The 18,383-nt window shown below is 45.6% G+C and overlaps 1 protein-coding gene across 3 annotated transcripts in view; it reads left to right on the top strand.

Annotated features, from left to right (window-relative positions):
- Positions 1-18,383, top strand: part of SKA3 (spindle and kinetochore associated complex subunit 3) — a 574,705-nt gene that overhangs the window by 122,436 nt on the left and 433,886 nt on the right. For all 3 annotated transcript variants that reach the window (XM_078657087.1, XM_078657088.1, XM_078657086.1), the window contains exon 5: positions 6,533-6,926. In XM_078657087.1, coding sequence (XP_078513213.1) covers positions 6,533-6,926 — 394 coding nt within the window. The remainder of the gene's footprint in view (positions 1-6,532; positions 6,927-18,383) is intronic.

Raw genomic sequence — 18,383 nt, 5'->3', positions numbered from 1 at the left:
ACTGCCACAAAGTTCTATGGGACGTGTGACACAAGTGAGCTGGTGGGAGTAGGAATGAGAGAGACAGAGAGAGAACATGCCTAGTGTGTTGCTTGGGACGCAACTGTCCTGTTATGCGTCCATCGGCTGACCACTTTGTACTGGATGTGATGTATTTGGGTGAATGATTGCTATGGTGGAAATGATAACATGGTGACATTCATTTGTTCATTAAGGGTCAGCCTTCATCTACACAGTTGACCTTTGAAATTCCTATTTGGTTCTATAAAGAGGGTGCTGTTTCCCTCTGTGTAAATCATGGTATTGAGTACTAGCGGTCTGTGGATATTCAGTTGTGCTGTTAACATGATACAAATACGGTTAACACTGGTCTATTAAAGTTGCAACTAGAATATTGTCAAAATAGTATACAAAAACATTCATCTATACTAGTATACACTCAATGCACCTAAAAGACCTGAAGAAAAAGAGAAACGCCTACTTCAGGAAAATAAAACGTTCAAAATCAGACTTCTTCAGCCTCCAGCTCGACCAAGCAAAAAATCGCCCGAGAAAACTGTTTGAGCTAATCAGATCACAATCCAAGGATCAACCCCAACCACTCAACACTGTGAGTAAAGCACCCTCCTGTGAAGACTTCGCTGCTTTCTTTATCCAAAAAACTGACAACATAAAAAGCGATCTCCTTACCGACGCAAGCCTCTACTCCAAACCCCAGTGCCTACCACCCGCTGAACCAAAAAACAATGCTACATGGTCAACCTTTGGCACATACTCGGAAGAAGAAATTGGCAAGCTACTCAGCACCCTGAAACCATCCAATCACCTCACGGACCCCCTTCCTGCCTCCGCAGTAAAAGACTTTACCACATTGCTTCTCCCTCTCTGGACTAAAATTATCAACAGCTCTCTCCAACAAGGAAGCATAGCTGACTCCCTCAAAGTTGGTCAAGTCACACCTCTATTAAAGAAACCCACAGCCGACCCCTCTGATCTCAACAACTACCGTCCCATTACCAATATTCCCACTCTCGCCAAACTGCTGGAAAAATGCGCACAACTACAATTGACTAAACACATTGAACAATTTGATCTCCTCAATCCTCACCAGTCAGGCTTCCGAGCAGGACACAGTACAGAAACTGCCATGACTCACATAATTGACGACGCTCTTCAAATACTAGACCAAAACGACACTTGCCTCCTCATCCTTCTTGACCTCTCTTCAGCATTCGACACCATTAAACATGAGAATCTGCTAGAACTACTAAATACAAGAATGGGTTTATCTGGAACTGTTCTCAAGTGGTTCACTTCCTTTCTTCACAACAGGTCGCAGAAATTCAAGAGCAACAACCAAATGTCCTCGCCAATACCTGTAACGCTAGGCGTCCCCCAAGGCTAGTCATGGAACCACTCACTACCTTGCTACAAGCATCCAATGTACACTTTCACATGTACGCCGATGACACCCAACTTTATCTCAAATTACAATCCCCCAATGACATCCTGATGCGGAACTCAACAATCAGACGCACCCAATCTTGGCTTGCCGATAATCACCTCAAACTCAGAGTTCCTTCTGATCTCACCTCCAGCGAAGATCTCCACCACTCAAATTTGGCTTAAACACCTAACCGCTCTCAATGTCCAACCCACCATCGTGGACTCAGCAAAATCTTTAGGCATAACACTCGACACCAATCTCAACATGCAGCAACATATCAGCAAGGCAACTAAGGGAGCGAACTTCCAGATCAATACTCTGAGGAAACTAAAACCCTTCCTCCCAGCCAAAGACTTCCAAACCGCAGTACAAGCAATAGTCATCCCTCGAATTAAATACGGTAGCACCGCCCTCTGCGGACTCCCCCTAACCACAACCGCACCATTAAGAGCTTCCCTAAACGCTGCAGCGAGACTCATCACTGGGTCAAAAAAGCACTCCCATATTACCCCTGATTTGAAAACCCTGAATTGGCTGCCTTTTGAAGCCAGAATACACCTGAAAATCGCCTGCATGACGCACAAGGCGGTTCACCTAAACTCACCCGGCTACCTCGCTCAGAAACTGACAATCTCTGGCGGAACCAGAAACACTAGAGGCACAAACAATCTTCTGCTGAAACCGAGAAGATTCCGGAAGGAAAAAACATATAAGCGCTCCTTCTCGGGAATGGCACCTAGGATCTGGAACTCACCCCCTCCAGAAACCAGGCTTATCTCTTCCACTACACTCTTTAAAAAAGAAGTAAAAGCTATCCTCATGGCTAAACACGCTGGAACCAGTATCTAGAACTCTGTTAATACTCGGCACCGATCTGTACTACATGCTTAACCCCTTTGCCTACTTGTATGAGTTGTCTCATCACACACATGATTGGCGTTGCAGTCACCTATCTGTACTGTTTGATTTATTGATTTATCTGTCTGACTATGCTCCCTTATGTACCCCTCTATGTAACCTATTGTAACCTATTTGTACTATTTGATCTATTGATTTATTTGATTTGATTTATTTGTATGACTATGCCCCCTCATGTACCCCTCTATGTAAAGCGCTCTGATATCTGCAAAGATCTTGTCCGCGCTATATAAAACTTTTAAAATAATAAAATAAAATAAATAAATAAGTGGAGCTTCTGGATTAATTCACTTTGACTTAATGCATAAAGTCATGTATTGAGATGAAAAACTTCGAATGCTGGAGTTTTGATGCCCTACTTGGTGGAATCAATTAAACTTGGTTTTACTGGAATCTCAACTAAATATAATCCAGATTAAAGCACACGAAAAATAGTAGGAATCAAAAGAAGTGTATTGTGCACCTAGACTATTGGCAACCTGCATGGGACCATAAATGCTGTGAATGCTGCGTCACAAGGCCCCTTAGTAGCCCTGAAACCTCTAGGCAAGTCTGCAGTTAGCTCCCTAGTCCCAAACACAGTATGTGGGTAAAGCATGTGAACTAAATTCTTAACTGACTAACCGATTTTGCTTGAACCATGACCTTCCTGCGGGTATCAAAGAAAGTACTGCGAGGCAGGTGCTGGAACAGAAATCTGGAGCTGATGAGTCCTAGTGCCTTGCCACCGTTGAGCTCAATGAAATGCTTCAGGAATAGGGAGAGATCGCCGGGATCACCTGGGAGGCTATTATGCTGAGTCGCACCCAAGAGCTGGAGCCACAGTGAAGAGCTGAAGCCAGAGAAGTCTCAGCCCGGCAGGGAGTAGCAGACTGGCTGTGGCTTTCAAATGGAACCACACCGAATTTCACAAGGACAACTGAATGATGCTCACTCCCTTCTAATTGTTTATTTATTTTACTCATTTATTTGTGTAACGTGAGTTACATCCATCAGGACACCAGAGCCTTTTTGGTGGTAATAAAACATTATACAGGACAATATTGGAATTCCAATACAGTGATACTCAAAGTACAGTTCTCCTAAAAAATACAAACATTTTGAAGATCCATCTGTCGAGTATCTAAGCAAAATTATTTTCTTGGGGTAAGCCAGAGACGGCAACGTAACCGAAAAGAGTATATAGTATACACAGAATCTCTAACAGCAAAGGCTAGACCTAGCCACATTTACTAGTGAGACCCTTATTACGGCGATATTTCCACTTGGAAATGGTATTGGAAGAGTGGCATTTTGATTTTTCTTTGCAGGTGCTTAAAGAAACATCAGTCATAATAGAAGGGAGATTGAGCTCCAGGCCCTTGGTCAGCCCCTTGAGAAACTTTGATTGATAGCTCTTGCTTTATTGAAGGCTGACATTTGTGGCTAGGAGTTGGTGTGCTAGCGTGCACATGATCCTCATGAGATGATTAGTTTATTGGCTAGATAGATGGAAGAGCTCTGGTGAATACCTGTGTTTTTTTTGTTTTTGTACGGAGTTTTACATAGCGGGAACTTGACCCGAAGGTATCTGGTATCAGAGCACTTTACACAAGCGCCAGTTGCGTTACAGGAGGACACATTCATTTTCGTTAGGCACGGGGAGCTTAGGTGATTTGGCCAGAATCACAGGATGTTGCGCATCCTTGCCGAGACTCGAGCCCGGTTCCCCAGATTTGAGCTCGACCTTCCTAGACGTTAGGCCACATCCGCTGGTTTGAATATGCATCTGCTCTCTGGGAAGCCAACTGAACAAACACAAAATGGGAGTCATCGGATCTTCCCTCTGTGATATCTGATGAGGTGCAGCATTGAGGAAGGCTTTTAAAGGAACAAGGGGAATGTTTGAAATTTAGCTTAGCAAAGATATGCCCCTGTCTACTCTTAACTGTGCTTTAACAACCAGTTTGAAGTATGGGAGAATGGTGGATTTCAGTTCCGAGTATAAGTCTGAGTGGAATAGTGTGCTGTTTTAACTATGGAGTTAATGAGAGAATGCAAATGTATCTTTATGTGAAGTGTAGAGCTTAAAGACTTAACGCTTTGCAATATTTCAGGCTTGCAATGCAGCGGGTTAGCTGCACCCAGCCTGAAATCTCAGGGGGAGCTATGACGAGTAACTATTTTCAGAGGTTTCATTTTGACCTGCTGGGGAGGCGTCCAAGACTGTAGGACTTGTATGGTTCTAGCTTCTTTGATAATGTCTTTTGGAGAGGCAACTCTCCAGGAGAGTTGTGTGTCATTGGCATACAGGTTCAAATACACGTTTGATTGATTCGAGAGGATGCAGAGAGGCTCCATGTACAAACTAAAGAGCATCAGGGGAATACATCAACCCTTAAGGTACCCTTTGTTGAAGGTGAAGGGCTGGGGGGTAGACTCGATAGGATGCTCATTAGTTTTATTTGTTGGTAGCAGTTGGACAGGTATATTTCACACTCACTCTGTACTGTGACACACATGCCATCCATAATTCCATGGTTTGCAAAAGAGGCACATGGTGTACATTATCAAAATTATACAGGCAAGGCTGCCGGTGTAAAACCTAACCACTTTTCCTGCTCTAATGTTTACTACAGTGGACTGTCAGATGGCCATGTAAAGGAACTCTAGGTAATTCAATGCGAGTGGGGTCTGGTTGTGGGCACATATGCTGTAGTGTCGCAAAGCTTTGGGAAAGCACACTGTTTTCCCCAAACCTCGGCAGAAGCAGCTTGTATGCATACATTAAAAGGGTGGGCAGTAGAGTATGAGGACATAGGCTCTGTGATTAATTTCTTTCATCTCCTGTTTAATTTTCCCATGCTTCACAGCACCGTAAGAATATCATTGCATGTTCAAAGAGAAACACATTTGACCAAAACTTGGGTTACATAGCTGCTTTCTTTGTGCTCTTTATATTTTATCACCAATAGACATTTGACAACATCATACACCTGGCCCTAAAGAACGAAAAGCTTCTACAAAGATAGCTGCAGTAGTGGCACCAATCCTTTATGCAAAAGAGAGATCTGTGAGCAGGCCTCCACCCTTCTAATAAAACTGGGGCACTTAGGACACGTCCTCCCTGTGCTTGTCTGTGGTTACTTTGTTACTCTCAGCACCATAGTTATTAAAATTGGTTCAGCATCATAACATCAACTACTTGAATGAAGAAACTGGTACTAGCACTGACCTGTCCACTAAATTGTCTGAGGGTGCTTGTTCATTGATTACATGGTCATACGAACCCAAGAAAGACTAGGCGATGAGATTTTTTTCTGAACAGGAGGTTGTTTCTCTGTTTGAATACCCATTAGGAGCCAGTTTCACAGCTGGCAATTCTGTTCTGAAAGGCATCTACCTTCCTTGAGCTGCAGCTAGTTAGGGAGATGTTGAATAAGTGTTTGTTTGTTTTTAAGGTAAGAGTATTTCAGATATGCAGTGCTGTGTTGTATTGTTGGATATTTCGGGGTTTCCCCATGATGCATTTGTAATTGGAGCTAATGCCTTTCAACAAGACAGAGAAGCTACCTAATGATGCCATCTGACTGATGCTGTGAGAAAAAGAAATTTACTTGGAGTATTTGGCCTAGGAAATCCTGGTGGAAACTGTGAAGGGAGGGAGAGCATGCCGAAGGAAGGACATACCTTGTCCATTCTAGTATGTTCCTTTCTGTTTAATATTCAGAGAGCAGGGGGTTGTTGTAACGCTAAATAAAGAGCATCTTATCCGAGTATCAATGTTTTTCAAGTCTGCTAGCTTAATCTTGCTGTTGGATTCGTTGCTGCTGCTCTGTTCCAGTCCTGGTCTTACTACAGGTCTGCTCCAGTCCTGGTCTTTGTCCAGTTCTGCTCCAGTCCAGTTCTTACTCGAGCACTGTTTCTGTCTTAGCTATAGACCAGCTCAGGTCCTGGACTTCTAGCTCTGGTCCGGTGAACGTCTTACTACTGCTCTACTCCAGACCTTTCAGCTCTGTGCCCAAACCTGGTTTGACACAGATTGAAAATATCAGTCTTGTTAGTCTGATTGATTATGTGTAATCTTTTAAAAATGAATTTATTGTACTTTTTCAGTTTTGTTTTTGTAGGTGCTTAGTGTTTTGTATTTACAAATGTCCTAAGAATGTTTCCTTGTTTCTAAAATAGACATTGACCAAGGAGTGGAGAATTCTGAAGGTAACCTACCCGGTGAAAGTGTGGCTGATGAACTGTCCAAGAGAGACACCGTTGAAGATAAGTCTTCTGTTCCTGGACTGCAGAAAATTCCTGCTTCTGGAGATTTTCTCCACCTTCCCCCACTGTCTGACTTTGGTCTCTCTCAATATCAGTTTAGTGGTACTTGGGGCCCTCAGGGGGACAAACAAACGAAGGCAGGAACTACCCGAATGAAAGATAAGAATTGTACCTCTAAAGATTTTTCTGATAATCTTGTGTTATCTGTACCCAAAACGCCAAGTTGGGCATCAAGTGCGGATGGCATGAATCTGAACGATGATTACACAATGGCACTCTTCAAGGTAAAGGTCCCGGAAAAATCAAAGTAAGTAGAACATATTTTTTCTTGCCAGTGAAATGCATATCTCTCTAATAGACGGTTCTATATTGCAGTACTTTGGATTTAGCTGGAATGCTAATTCTTCGATTCTATCTCACTGAAGGGAGATTTGTTTGTCAGGGTGTCATAAGTGTCATATTTATTTCCACCGGAAGAAACACTGGTTAGAGTGACATTGTAGTTGGATGAAAATGTAAGTTAAAAGGTAACATTTTCTACAAAAAAAAACCACTGACATCACCAGTTATAGTTAAATTAAGTTACCAGAACCTGCACACCATCCATACACAGTGATGTAATTTCAGATGTCATTGGTGATGTATTAGAAATGGGGGTCTCTAGTTGGCAATGGTTTGCACTTTTGTCCAAGCAGGGACCCTTCTTCCTAGTCAGGGTAAGGGGGATACACTTCTAAAATAGTCTCGCTCGCTACATAAGCCTACTGCATGCTCACCGCCTTGCATTGCCTGTTTTTCTTGCTCTTAAACTCAATAAAACAAATTTGAAATTAAAATAACCCCTGCTCACCCCCTTGGTAGCTTGGCATGAGCAGACAGGTTTATCTCAGAGGCAGTGTGTAAAGCATTTGTTTTGTTTGTTTATTTGTTTGTTTATTTGTTTGTTTATTGTTTCAATTAATTAAAATTGTTACATAAAAACTGGTTGGGTTCAATCATAAATAAACATGGTCATTACATTTAACAAGATGGTTAGACATATCTAAAACATAATAATTTCTGAGCCGTTCTCATAATTCCAGCAGTAAAACGTGGGTTAAAACTACTGTTTGTCTTTAGTCTTTGACTGAGTCATTATATAGTAGTTCTTTCACTTTGTTTGCAAATTTTGTTAGTCTTGCCAACTCCATTGGACTCTCCATCTTAAAGAGAAATTTCATAGCGTCTGTACAGGTGCGTATCCCATATTTTAGAAAGAGGGGTTTCAGTAAAGTGCGACGTGCATAATTCAAGCGATGACATATGCAGATCATGTGGGTCATAGATTCCTCGTGCTGGTGGCACAATCTACAAGTAGTGACCGACTCTAGTGTTTTCCAACGTCTGTTGATGTCTTTTATTGGTAGTACCATCAATCTCCTAGACAGAATTTGCTTTAAGGTAGACTTGTTCAGGGCAGAGTCAAGGTACGGCTGACTCAGTTTATCGTGGAAGGAACTGGCTCGTAGACTGATGTTGCTACTAGAGGACTCTAGTTCCTTCATGTCCTCTCCCTTGGATAGTAATCTGACTTGTTTCTTTAAAATGGTTTTTAAAATTCCAGGTTGGTAAATAAAATATTGCCAGTTGGACAAGTAAACCTGCAATTCAGTGCAAGCAGTTAAAAGGCCGTTGGCCCAGGAGTTGTTACTTTTCATAAAAATTTCCGTCAATATTGCCTTCATTGTGTTTGAGTGGGCAGTGCAGACCCCTCGATAATACCGAATAATCGACGCCCAGTGTTCAAAGCGCTGTTTGTTTACTCCAAATTCAAGCCGTACCAAGGTGTTACGAGCATGAGTGGGTATATGGAAGATCTGTTTAAGTGCCCGGCAGTTGGCACGTTCCATGATGTTGATGGATGCTGCAGAGAATGTTAGTTGGCCATATGTAATTAAAGGGAGTAACTTAGCTCTTATGACCTTTCTAATGGGTCCAGTTGTCGGGCTACTTAGTTTGGAGTTCAATTTGCAGAGGGCGTACGTCACTGCCTTCGCTTTTGATTCCATGGATGCAGTGTATGCTGCTGATTTTCCACTGCTCATAATTCAAACCCCTAAGTAGTTGTATTTGTTCGTTGTTGCCATTTTCAGGTTACCCATTCTCCATTTTTTTTATTTTATTTGCATACTTCCCAAAAATGACTACCTTTGTTTTCCCTGCATTTTCTCTTAAGTCATTTTCGTTGTTATAGATGCTTAATGCATTCAGTGTTCGTTGCATGCCCGTTTTGGTATGGTCCATGAGCACCATGTTGTCTGCATACTGCAGTAGAAACAGTCTAGTAGATCCAATTTTCGGGGGTACCACATTGGCTTAAGATATTGTTTTGCCAAGGTCTGCAGTGTAGAGATTAAAAAGCAAGGATGCTAGTACACACCCTTGTTTTAATCCTCGGTATGTGTAGATTGTTTTGGTTACTGCGTTCGTAGATACCTTCACACATACCCAAGTTCCGGTGTAGAGATTAATAATTGCTTTCAGCAAGGTGGTCAGAATCCCCCAGTCTTGTAATTTCCTCCACAACAAATTTCTGTTGGCTCCATCGAATGCCGCGGAATAATCTATGAAGCATGCGAAGAGTAGAAGATGGCTTTCCTGAGTGGACTGTTCTACCAGGTAGGCAAGGGCTATGATGTTATCTAGTGTTGAAACTCCTGGCCTGCAACCGGACTGGTATGCTGGAAGAATTTCATTCTTGTTAGCCCAATTTTGCAGGTCTTGCAAGAGGAGGCTTGCTCATCCTTTTGCCTCAATATCCAAAAGGGCTATCGACCTATAATTAGTTGGATCCCCAGTGTCATCCTTTTTGTGTATCGGTTGAAGCAGAGAGCCTTTCCAGGCTTCAGGCACCATTGAGTTATCCAGGCAGGACTGATAAAGTGGAGTAAGTAAGGTTCCCCAGAAATCGCTGTCTTCTTTGAAGTGGCATCCAGGCAGACCATTGGGTCCCAGAGCACCATCCTTTCTGATATTTTTTAATATTAGTGTCACCCGAGGTCCTGCTTCAAGAGTTTCATATGGTTTTTCCGTGGTCATTATACGAGGGTTAATTGAACTGGTGTTAGTGGAAGCTCTTTGATGGTTTACTGGTCTGTGGTCCGGAACACTACAGTACAGTGCATTCATACAGTAACACAGTGAAAACACTACAAATAGACACCGCACTAGTTTGGAAAAATAAGCAAAACTTTATCCGAACCAACAACACCAAATATGACAAAATCCCTTGGGGCCTGGCCTGCCCCAAGGGACTCCAACCCCACATGTTTCTTTTTTTTAAATTTGTTTTGTGATCCAGCAGGTAACCCAGTTTTGTTTTTGTTTTTAAAAATTTCCCCAGGAGGTAATCTGGTCTCCCTACATCCCCTCCCACCTTCCCCACAAGGTGAAGGTGGGCCAGGGTACCCCTAACCTGCCCCCTTATACTTTATTTATTATTGTTTTTTTTTTCTTCAGGAAACTGAGACAGAATCCCCATGTCCCCATGTCCTGTATTAGCGGATGCAACTTCCAATCCAAGAGCGGAATTTACCAGCGGGACACATGGGAGCTTTTCCCTCCTGCATGAGTTAAGTGGATGATTGGTGGTTGGGGGAAGCCACTTTAGGCCAATCCGATCACTCTCTTATTTGAAGTTTTGTGTACACAGGACTCCTGCAGACCCAGCTGTTCAGATTGTATAAAAACTACTGGATGGATTTACACAAAATAACTTCAAGCATTTGCAATGCAATATGTCTCGTATTTACGCGAGTTTGAGCTATTGGCATTGTAAATGACAATGCCTTATATTTATGTTTTGGTTTTTATAAAAAAGTAAGTGCCAATGCCAATAGCTTAAAGTAGTGTAAAAAAAAGCGAGACCTATTGCATTGCAAATGCTTGTTTTAGGACTTGTGCCCTGGATTATTCTTGATATAAATAGTCATGTTTGAAAGTGTACCCCATGATATTGTGACCTGGCGTGTTTATATCAAAGTGCATGGATTTTAGTTTTGACTCGCTGCCGTAGTACGAGTGCGTATATCCTCTGGATCCGGGCAGGGCTGAGTAAACCCAGTTTAGATAAGGTTAATTTGTGTTGGTTGTACAGACCCCCCCCCCCGCGTCCACCACTAAGCCCTCCACACACACACAGCTATCTTGCCCCTCTTTTCGGGGTCAATGAGCATGGGAGGGCGTGGTCTAACCAGCGATGTGGTAAGACGTTTCTCGGAGGAGCTCCCGGCACCTGCCACCTGCCACCTGCACAAGCTATTAAAGCGGAGCCGGCGGGGGGGTCTTGCCTGCCATCCGTGGGGTGGATGCTGATCGCCAACACCTGGGCCACCGGCGGTGAAGTGGTCTGGACATCTGCGGCGGTGATGCGGGAAGACGGCCGTAGTTGAATAGAGGCTCCGAGACAGGAGCCGCCATCTTGCGTCTCCCGTGCTGAGGTTCGCCCTGCCATCCAGCGGCCTGCCGGACCCGAGGAGGTTGCAGTCCTCCTGACGCGACGTGAGAAGCACCAGCTGAGACAGTGGGGGCTACGGTGCTTGAGGAGGCCCTTGTTTGGGACGACTGGCAGGACTGCCGGCGCTGACCCTCCGGCAGCAGCGAAACAGAGGCTTTGGGGCCTGCGGAGGAGGGAGCCTTGGCCTGTGACACGAGGCCTCGAGCGGTGCGGACGTCCTGTTGCCCCCCCTGATTGGGTGTGAACGCGGTGGTGGGGGGGCAGGGGGGCTATTCCCGGCGGCACCCCCCGCGACTGGGAACTGAAGCACTGGGAGCCGCCCGGCGAGGAGTCTTATGGCTGGGCCTAAAGAGTGACCGGAGAGGCGGTGAGTCTGGGCCGACCTCGGATAGCTGTCGGCGAGTAAGCGGAGCAATTGCTGTGGGGCGGGCCCGGCTCTGGGAGGCTGCGGTAACCTGAGGCGGCGTCGGCGGCTCCCTGGGGTGTGAGCGCTGGTCCTGGGCACGCGCTCCCCCCGCCATATTGACTCCTTGCACTGGGCAATCGGGAGACACAGGCCCCTGGTGATTCCTGCCTCCCTGCGGATTGTAACTAGCCTGGGGCCCCCACCCTTCAGTGTGTTGCGGCCTGGGGGATTGGAGGAGGCCCCCAGCGGAGTATACTCGGCCTGACCGCTCCGGGGCAGTAGAGCGAGAACTACATATCGGAGCCGCCATTTTGTGTCTACGCTTAGGGGCGATCAGTGGACACGGTAAAAGCACCGGTGGAGCCCTACTTTGGCGTCCCTCCCTGGGGGGCAGGGAGACTCTGCCCTTGGATCCTGCTACACGGGGTGTATTGTTGCTGTTGGGGGAGTGCGGGGCTGGGCGGTCCCCCCCCACCTTGAAGCTTGTTTTCTCCGTTGTGGCACTTCGATACTATGGTCTGGAGATTGCCGTGACTTCCACAACCAGCGCGACCCCCATCATGGAGTGCTGAGCCCCCCTGGCCCGTAGTGCTCTGCGGCTGTGAGAGACGTCTGGGGAGGGCCTACGAGAGGCCGCTGCTGCTCACTGGAACTGGGGGCGCTGAGCCGCGGCGACGCTGGATGCCACTGCAGGACCCAGGGACATTGACAATCTCGCCTGAACCTACCCCGCCCTAGCTGCTCGGGGGGTGAGCGCGGCCTAGGCGACCCCGGGAGAGGTGCTGGGGAGTGGCTGCTGGGGGCACATACGTTTGGGGAGTGGTGGGGTAAGTATATTCAACATTTTAACCCAGTGACGGTGTGGGGCCCCGTGCTACTGCGATTGCTTGCTCTGTGCCCGGTGTCTGGTGTGCCCTGCGGGCCCAGGGACCTACAGTCTGCCTTAGGATCGCTGTGTGGGGTCCTGCGGGATCAGTTTTGGTGGGGGATGAGTGGGTGCGCGGCCTGGGACCCTCTGGCACGCTGGGGCCCTTGCCTGTCTCTATCAAGGGGATTGGGAGTGCTCGCTGCTCTGCAGTCTTGATACTACTCTGTTAGGCCCCTACAGATAGTGCCACTGACTGGTGGCCCCCTTCCCTTGCTCGGGCCCGGTACATGAGGGGTCGGGTCTGCCTGGACCTTTATACGCCAACAGGCTGACGAGCAGACGAGGAGGGCACTGGGGATCTCCACTTTGTGTTCCGTCCTAAGACAGAGACTTCAGATTCCTACTACCTGAACAGTTGCGGTGCTGGAGAGCGGGAAGAGGGTCCCTCAAGTATTCTACGTTGGCTGTGCGGTGGCTGCACTTTGTGACTCCCCCCAGAGCACTGCAAAGCTGGCGATGACGCGATCCAGATGGGGCAAGGCCGATGCGGCCACTGCCCCCAGAGACAATACTGTCATGGCGATGTGGGGGAAGGCACGTCTACTATCACTGAGGGATCATCCCAAGCTGCCGGGGACTCTATGCCGGTTACTCAGGCGTTCATGACTTCCTTTATGTTGGAGTTCAAAATGGAACCAGGCTCCCTAAGGTCTGAGGTCCACACATGCGTGAAGGAGCTTAGGAGGGAGGTAACAGACTTGGGAGACGGAGTGGACGGACTGGAAAGGACGACGGATGCCCGTGCCGAAGATCAGGAGCAGCTGTGGCAGCGTCTGGCGGTTCTGGAGGAGCAGAATATAGAGCTTCAAGTGAAGCAGGAGGATTTGGAGAACAGAAGCCGCCGGAAAAATTTACGCATCTGGGGGGGTTCCCATTGGAGAAGAGGGGAACAAAACCAGTGTGTATCCGTCTAGCCTGAATAAAATGATTACCACTGACTTGGATAATAGTCCCATTTTTGGTACGACAATGATAGCAAAATTTGATTAAAAAAAGCTATGTTTTTTACTTCTGTCATGACATGCTCAGGTGTTTGCCAATGCACACGGCAAACACAAGTAGAGAATTTTGAGAAGACGTTGAGTAATAAGTAGCGCACGCGGACTAAATTCAAAACATACACTGCATAAATATAGAGGATATGTTGAGTGAATTTTAAGCACACTCCAGTTAAATTCATAGCACAAGTTAAAAAATGTAAAACACATATCGGGCGCTCGAGAGCAACAGTACGTTACGTTCCACAACGAAGAAAAAATCTCTTCTCTATTTAGGTCTGACTCTGGGTTCAAGTTTACCCGATTGATTTTACTCCAAAACAATTTCCTGCTTATACCAACAAGAGGAGAGCCTATGAAAAGGACCGAGAGCACTATTATTCTACTCACTGAACCCAAATGCAGACATCTGCTTAATTTGAGGACAAGTGTGCACGGTGCCTTATCTCAAACCGCTTGCACGTTTACGCTGCATACTTATTGGCCACCCGCCAGTCTCTCCTATGACGCATCGCCCAGATGGATAAACAACGTGCCTTTCAATACTATAAAGAACTGGGTATCTGTCACCTCAAAAACAAGGTTGGAATGGGTCGTGACTCTGCAGTATCCTGGATGAGGCTGCAGCAGCGTTAATTAAGAGCACACGCCGTCTTACTGCATTTTCGTTGCTATGACAATGAAAGAAGCTTTCGTTGTCATAGCAACGAAAATGCTGCAAGATGGCGTCGGACTGTGGACAAACGGCAACAGCAGCCATGTTTGTCCATGCAGACGCGTGCACGAAAGCCCTCGCCAGAATTGATTGCAAAAGGTACTCGCAATTGCGAGAACAGCGCATGTGCTGCTTTTGCTAGGCGAGACCTAAAAAGCACTGAGTTCTAGTTGTCCTCATACTTTGATGCCTGTTGAGTTTTAGCAAATTAAGCAGCCGAATATTACAAAACTCTACACCTGCATGTAAATATAACGTTATATACAAATATATGTTTACCTGTATTTAAGGAAATCCATCCTGTTTTTTAGGTCTCAGTGCATGCGCCGTCTAGCCGTCTCAGAGACATGTTGTGTTCATTCTGTGGGATTCACTCTGCCCATAGGCTTACCATTTGCTTGCTCCATCGTCACTCTAATACCCTCTGTCCCCATTTGTCCAAGGCATGCAAATGTCATGCCTCATCTTGTGTTTAACCCTTCCTCAGAGCATGGACTAAGTACTTGTGTCCATCCACTGCTCCTGTTTCAGCAGCTACTCTTTTCTTTGTGTTTCAGCACTTCACACAAGTTCTCATGTTTTCACACACTCCATCCGTCTTCGCCCTCACAGCTGAACGCTGAAGCACTTAACACTTACAAGGGGATGACTGAGTCATTTGTATCTTCTATGGGCACAGTTTCCTTTGACCCTCTCCTCATTTCATATTGTGAATATGAATACCATTCTGCCGTTGGAGCAGCGATAGAAATGTAATTGGAACAAAATGAAATTAAGATAGTTGTGTTGGTGTCTTTGCATGTTGTGCTGGTATAATGTTTATTTTATTACAGACTGAGATCAGTGTGTATGCTTGTATAACGTTTATTTTATTACAGACTGAGATCGGTGTGTAGGGAGAAACACATCAACCAGTCATGCTTGTAGGACATCGAGCCATACAGATGCGAATAGACACGTCCCTGTATACCAACACTCCCCAGTCACTCCGAGCTTTCAGTCACAAATAACTATTTTATTCTCTTTTTAAAATGTGCCCAGCTCCAATAAGATTTAATGGGAAAAATACAAGCACCCTGATTTGTGGAAAACTCCCTCTTGCATGTCCTTAAAAATTGGCATATATGCAAAAAACTGTGACATTTTAGATAAACGACTCGCAAAGAAAAAACATTTTTTTTAAAGAAAAAAAGTGACCTATAAGGGAATGGAAGAACCTGTGAACCACAAAGTAGCAAAAAGAGTTTAGAAGCATAAATGAGTTATGTTTAATAACGGAACGCCAACGCTCACTCACCCTTGCCTTCAGCTGCCTCGCAGGACTGCCGATTGGGATGGAGCACTAGCCTGCCCAACCTAATTTTAACTTGTGATGATTATCACGGAGCTGCATTCCCCAAATCCTTTGATTCACGTCAATGAATCAGCGTGAAAGCTTCAGTGCAACCTCCTTGGCCGTCCGTACATTCATAACTGCCACATACCAATGTACAAATCACGGTTAGTGCAGATCAATTCTGCTTTAAATAGAGGCAAATACGTTATTTAGGTGTAAGCTCAATTGGACTAACTGAAGCAAACACTGATACAATTACCAGAATGCATTTGCTTACGAAAGGAACCCCCAGAATATGAGCACTAGCTCTTTATAGACATTGTTTAATTGAATAACTGTAGTTGAGATGATGACTCTTTTTACAATTTGCAGTCATTATGAATTGAATGCATATAGATCAGAGTCGAATTTTTTCCCTCCGTTACCACCGATGATGTGCTGATGCTAGAAAAGTGCAAATATCTCTAAAGGACAGAAGACCTTTAAATGAGGCCTATGGTTTTATGAGTAGCCTCTTATTCTGAGTGTGACAATCGATTGGCACTGCTATTACATGCTTTTAGTCAAAGTGCGACTTCAAGACAGTCTTTAAAATATAGACTCATTGTATCAAGTCTGCCTCTAACTTAATACTTGTTTCTGCTACTTTTCACCCCAACCGTATGCTGGTGGTACTGTTGAGGGAATTATCAAGAAGCACTGTCAAAAATCAGAGGTAATAATAAAGATATGTGGTAACCAGATTACCACATATTTTTTACCTCTGCACTGCATTTCTGTAAATGAGGAGTGTTCGCTGTTTCGAAGAGACATGTTGTTTTCAATCTGTGGGCTGTATGCCTTTGATTAGTATTCCAACATCAGTTCTCTGAGGCCCAACAGAGCCACCTCCGCAGTGGTCGGGATGGGGTACCCTAAGAAATCTTTCATTTGTGCCAGGATCTCCTCCCAAAAGGGCCTAATAGCGGGGCAATCCCACCATATGTGGTGGAAATCCCCAAGCAATCCGCATCCCCTCCAGCACAGATCAGAGGTCTCTGGGAATATCTTTTTGAGTTTGGTGGGGTAAGGATACCAATCAAAGAGGGTCTTATAGTGAGCTTCCTGTAGATCTAATGAGTGATTATTCTTGGCGATGTCCGACCATAATTGTTTCCATTCCCCCTCCGAAATTTCCCTCCCCACTGTGTTCTCCCAGAAAGTGGTGTAGCAAGGTCTTGGAGCGTGCGGTGTAGATAGCAGAAGGCCATACAGGAAGGATATCAGCCTTTTCAATGACCCACCTTCTTTTACGAAGGTCTCTACTGTCGTTAGGTCTCGCGTGTCTGCCTCCCTGACTTGTGGGTGAAGGGCCCAATGATTAAGTTGTAGATGGTGGAAGTGCTCGCTGGGAGTTAAGTGAAAGTCCCTCTGACAGTGTTCGAATGTGAGTATATCAGAATTATGGAAGAGATCCGCAAGCATCAGGCACCATCCCCCACCCCACCCCCCCTCCCTCAAGGTGTCGAACTGCCCCTCTCGCAATGCTGGGAGAAATCCAGGTTGAAATTAATCTGGGTGTAGGGAGAGGGAAACGTCGTCCAATCTTGCCCTTTAGTGACATCGTCCCAAACCTTGAGAGTGGTTCGTGCAGGTATACTTAAATAGACATTTGGAGGCCTGTCCTTCATGTGTTTCCAAATCACTTCCCAAATCGTCCTCCCTGCTATCGCCAGGTCCATGTGCAACCAATGTTTGTCCGATTTCCTCATGGACCACTCCTCAATTACCCTTAGTTGTGCAGCTTTGTAATAGAGGCCTAAGTCAGGGAGAGCCACCGGTCCTTCACTCTTTGCTCATCGTAAAGTGTGAAACAGGAGACGTGCCCTACCATTTTGCCAGATAAATCATGTTATCTGTGATCGTAATGTAGGGAGGAAGTCTCTCTCAAAATCAATTGTAAGGGCCTAGAACAAATATAGAAATTTAGGTAGCACTGTCATCTTTAGCACATGTATACGCCTTAGCCAGGAGATATATAGTGGTTTCCGACATTTGAGGTCCTGTTGTAGCTGGATTAGCAGGGGTGGATAGTTTGCCCTGCATAAACCCTCCAAGTGAGGAGTGATCTGGATCCCCAGATACTTGAGAGTATGCTTGCCCCAGTGGAATGGGTTTTCCCCTCGTAAGAGAGTAGTCTCTTTCTGACAAAGTGAGGTTCATAATGGACGGTTTGGTTAGGTTGACTAGGAAACCCGCTACACTTTCGTACTTGTTCTTCCTGAAGGGCTTGCAGTGAGAATTTTGGGGAGGTCAGAGTCATCAGTACGCATCCACAAACAATGACATCTTATGTTCCTCCTCACAGAATCTTATCCCCTGCATCTCCGGGGTAGCTCAGATTCGTGCTGCTAAAGTCTCTATGCTTAGGGTGGACAATGTTATTTACAACAAGGGGGTGGTGATGGACAGAGTCTCTGAATTAAGCAGAGTACTCTCACCCAGTCAAGAGATCAGGGCTAGATCCAACACCGTTTTTTAGCTCATTGCACCATCCCAGTTTCAGAACCTGGCTGTTTGCAAATTAGTCTGTCCCTGGCCCAGCGCATCATGGGAACAGGGCAGACCAGACTACAAAAGCCAATTCTTACACTGGGAAGGAAACAAGCTTCCGGGGACCGGTTTCTGCCATTTCAGGCGTCTTCGGCCCGGCTTGCTTGAATCCTGATGGTGCAATGAGCAAGGGACTCACATCTGAGTATACCCTTCCACGCTTAGGGTGGACAAAATTATTTACAACAAGGGGGTGGTGATGGACAGAGTCTCTGAATTAAGCAGAGTACTCTCACCCAGTCAAGAGATCAGGGCTAGATCCAACACCGTTTTTTAGCTCATTGCACCATTTTT

The sequence above is a fragment of the Lissotriton helveticus genome, chromosome 8 (genome assembly GCF_964261635.1).
Source record: "Lissotriton helveticus chromosome 8, aLisHel1.1, whole genome shotgun sequence".
Taxonomy (NCBI): domain Eukaryota; kingdom Metazoa; phylum Chordata; class Amphibia; order Caudata; family Salamandridae; genus Lissotriton; species Lissotriton helveticus.
Note: the sequence above shows the minus strand (reverse complement) of the source record. Positions and strands in the feature narration are given on the sequence as shown.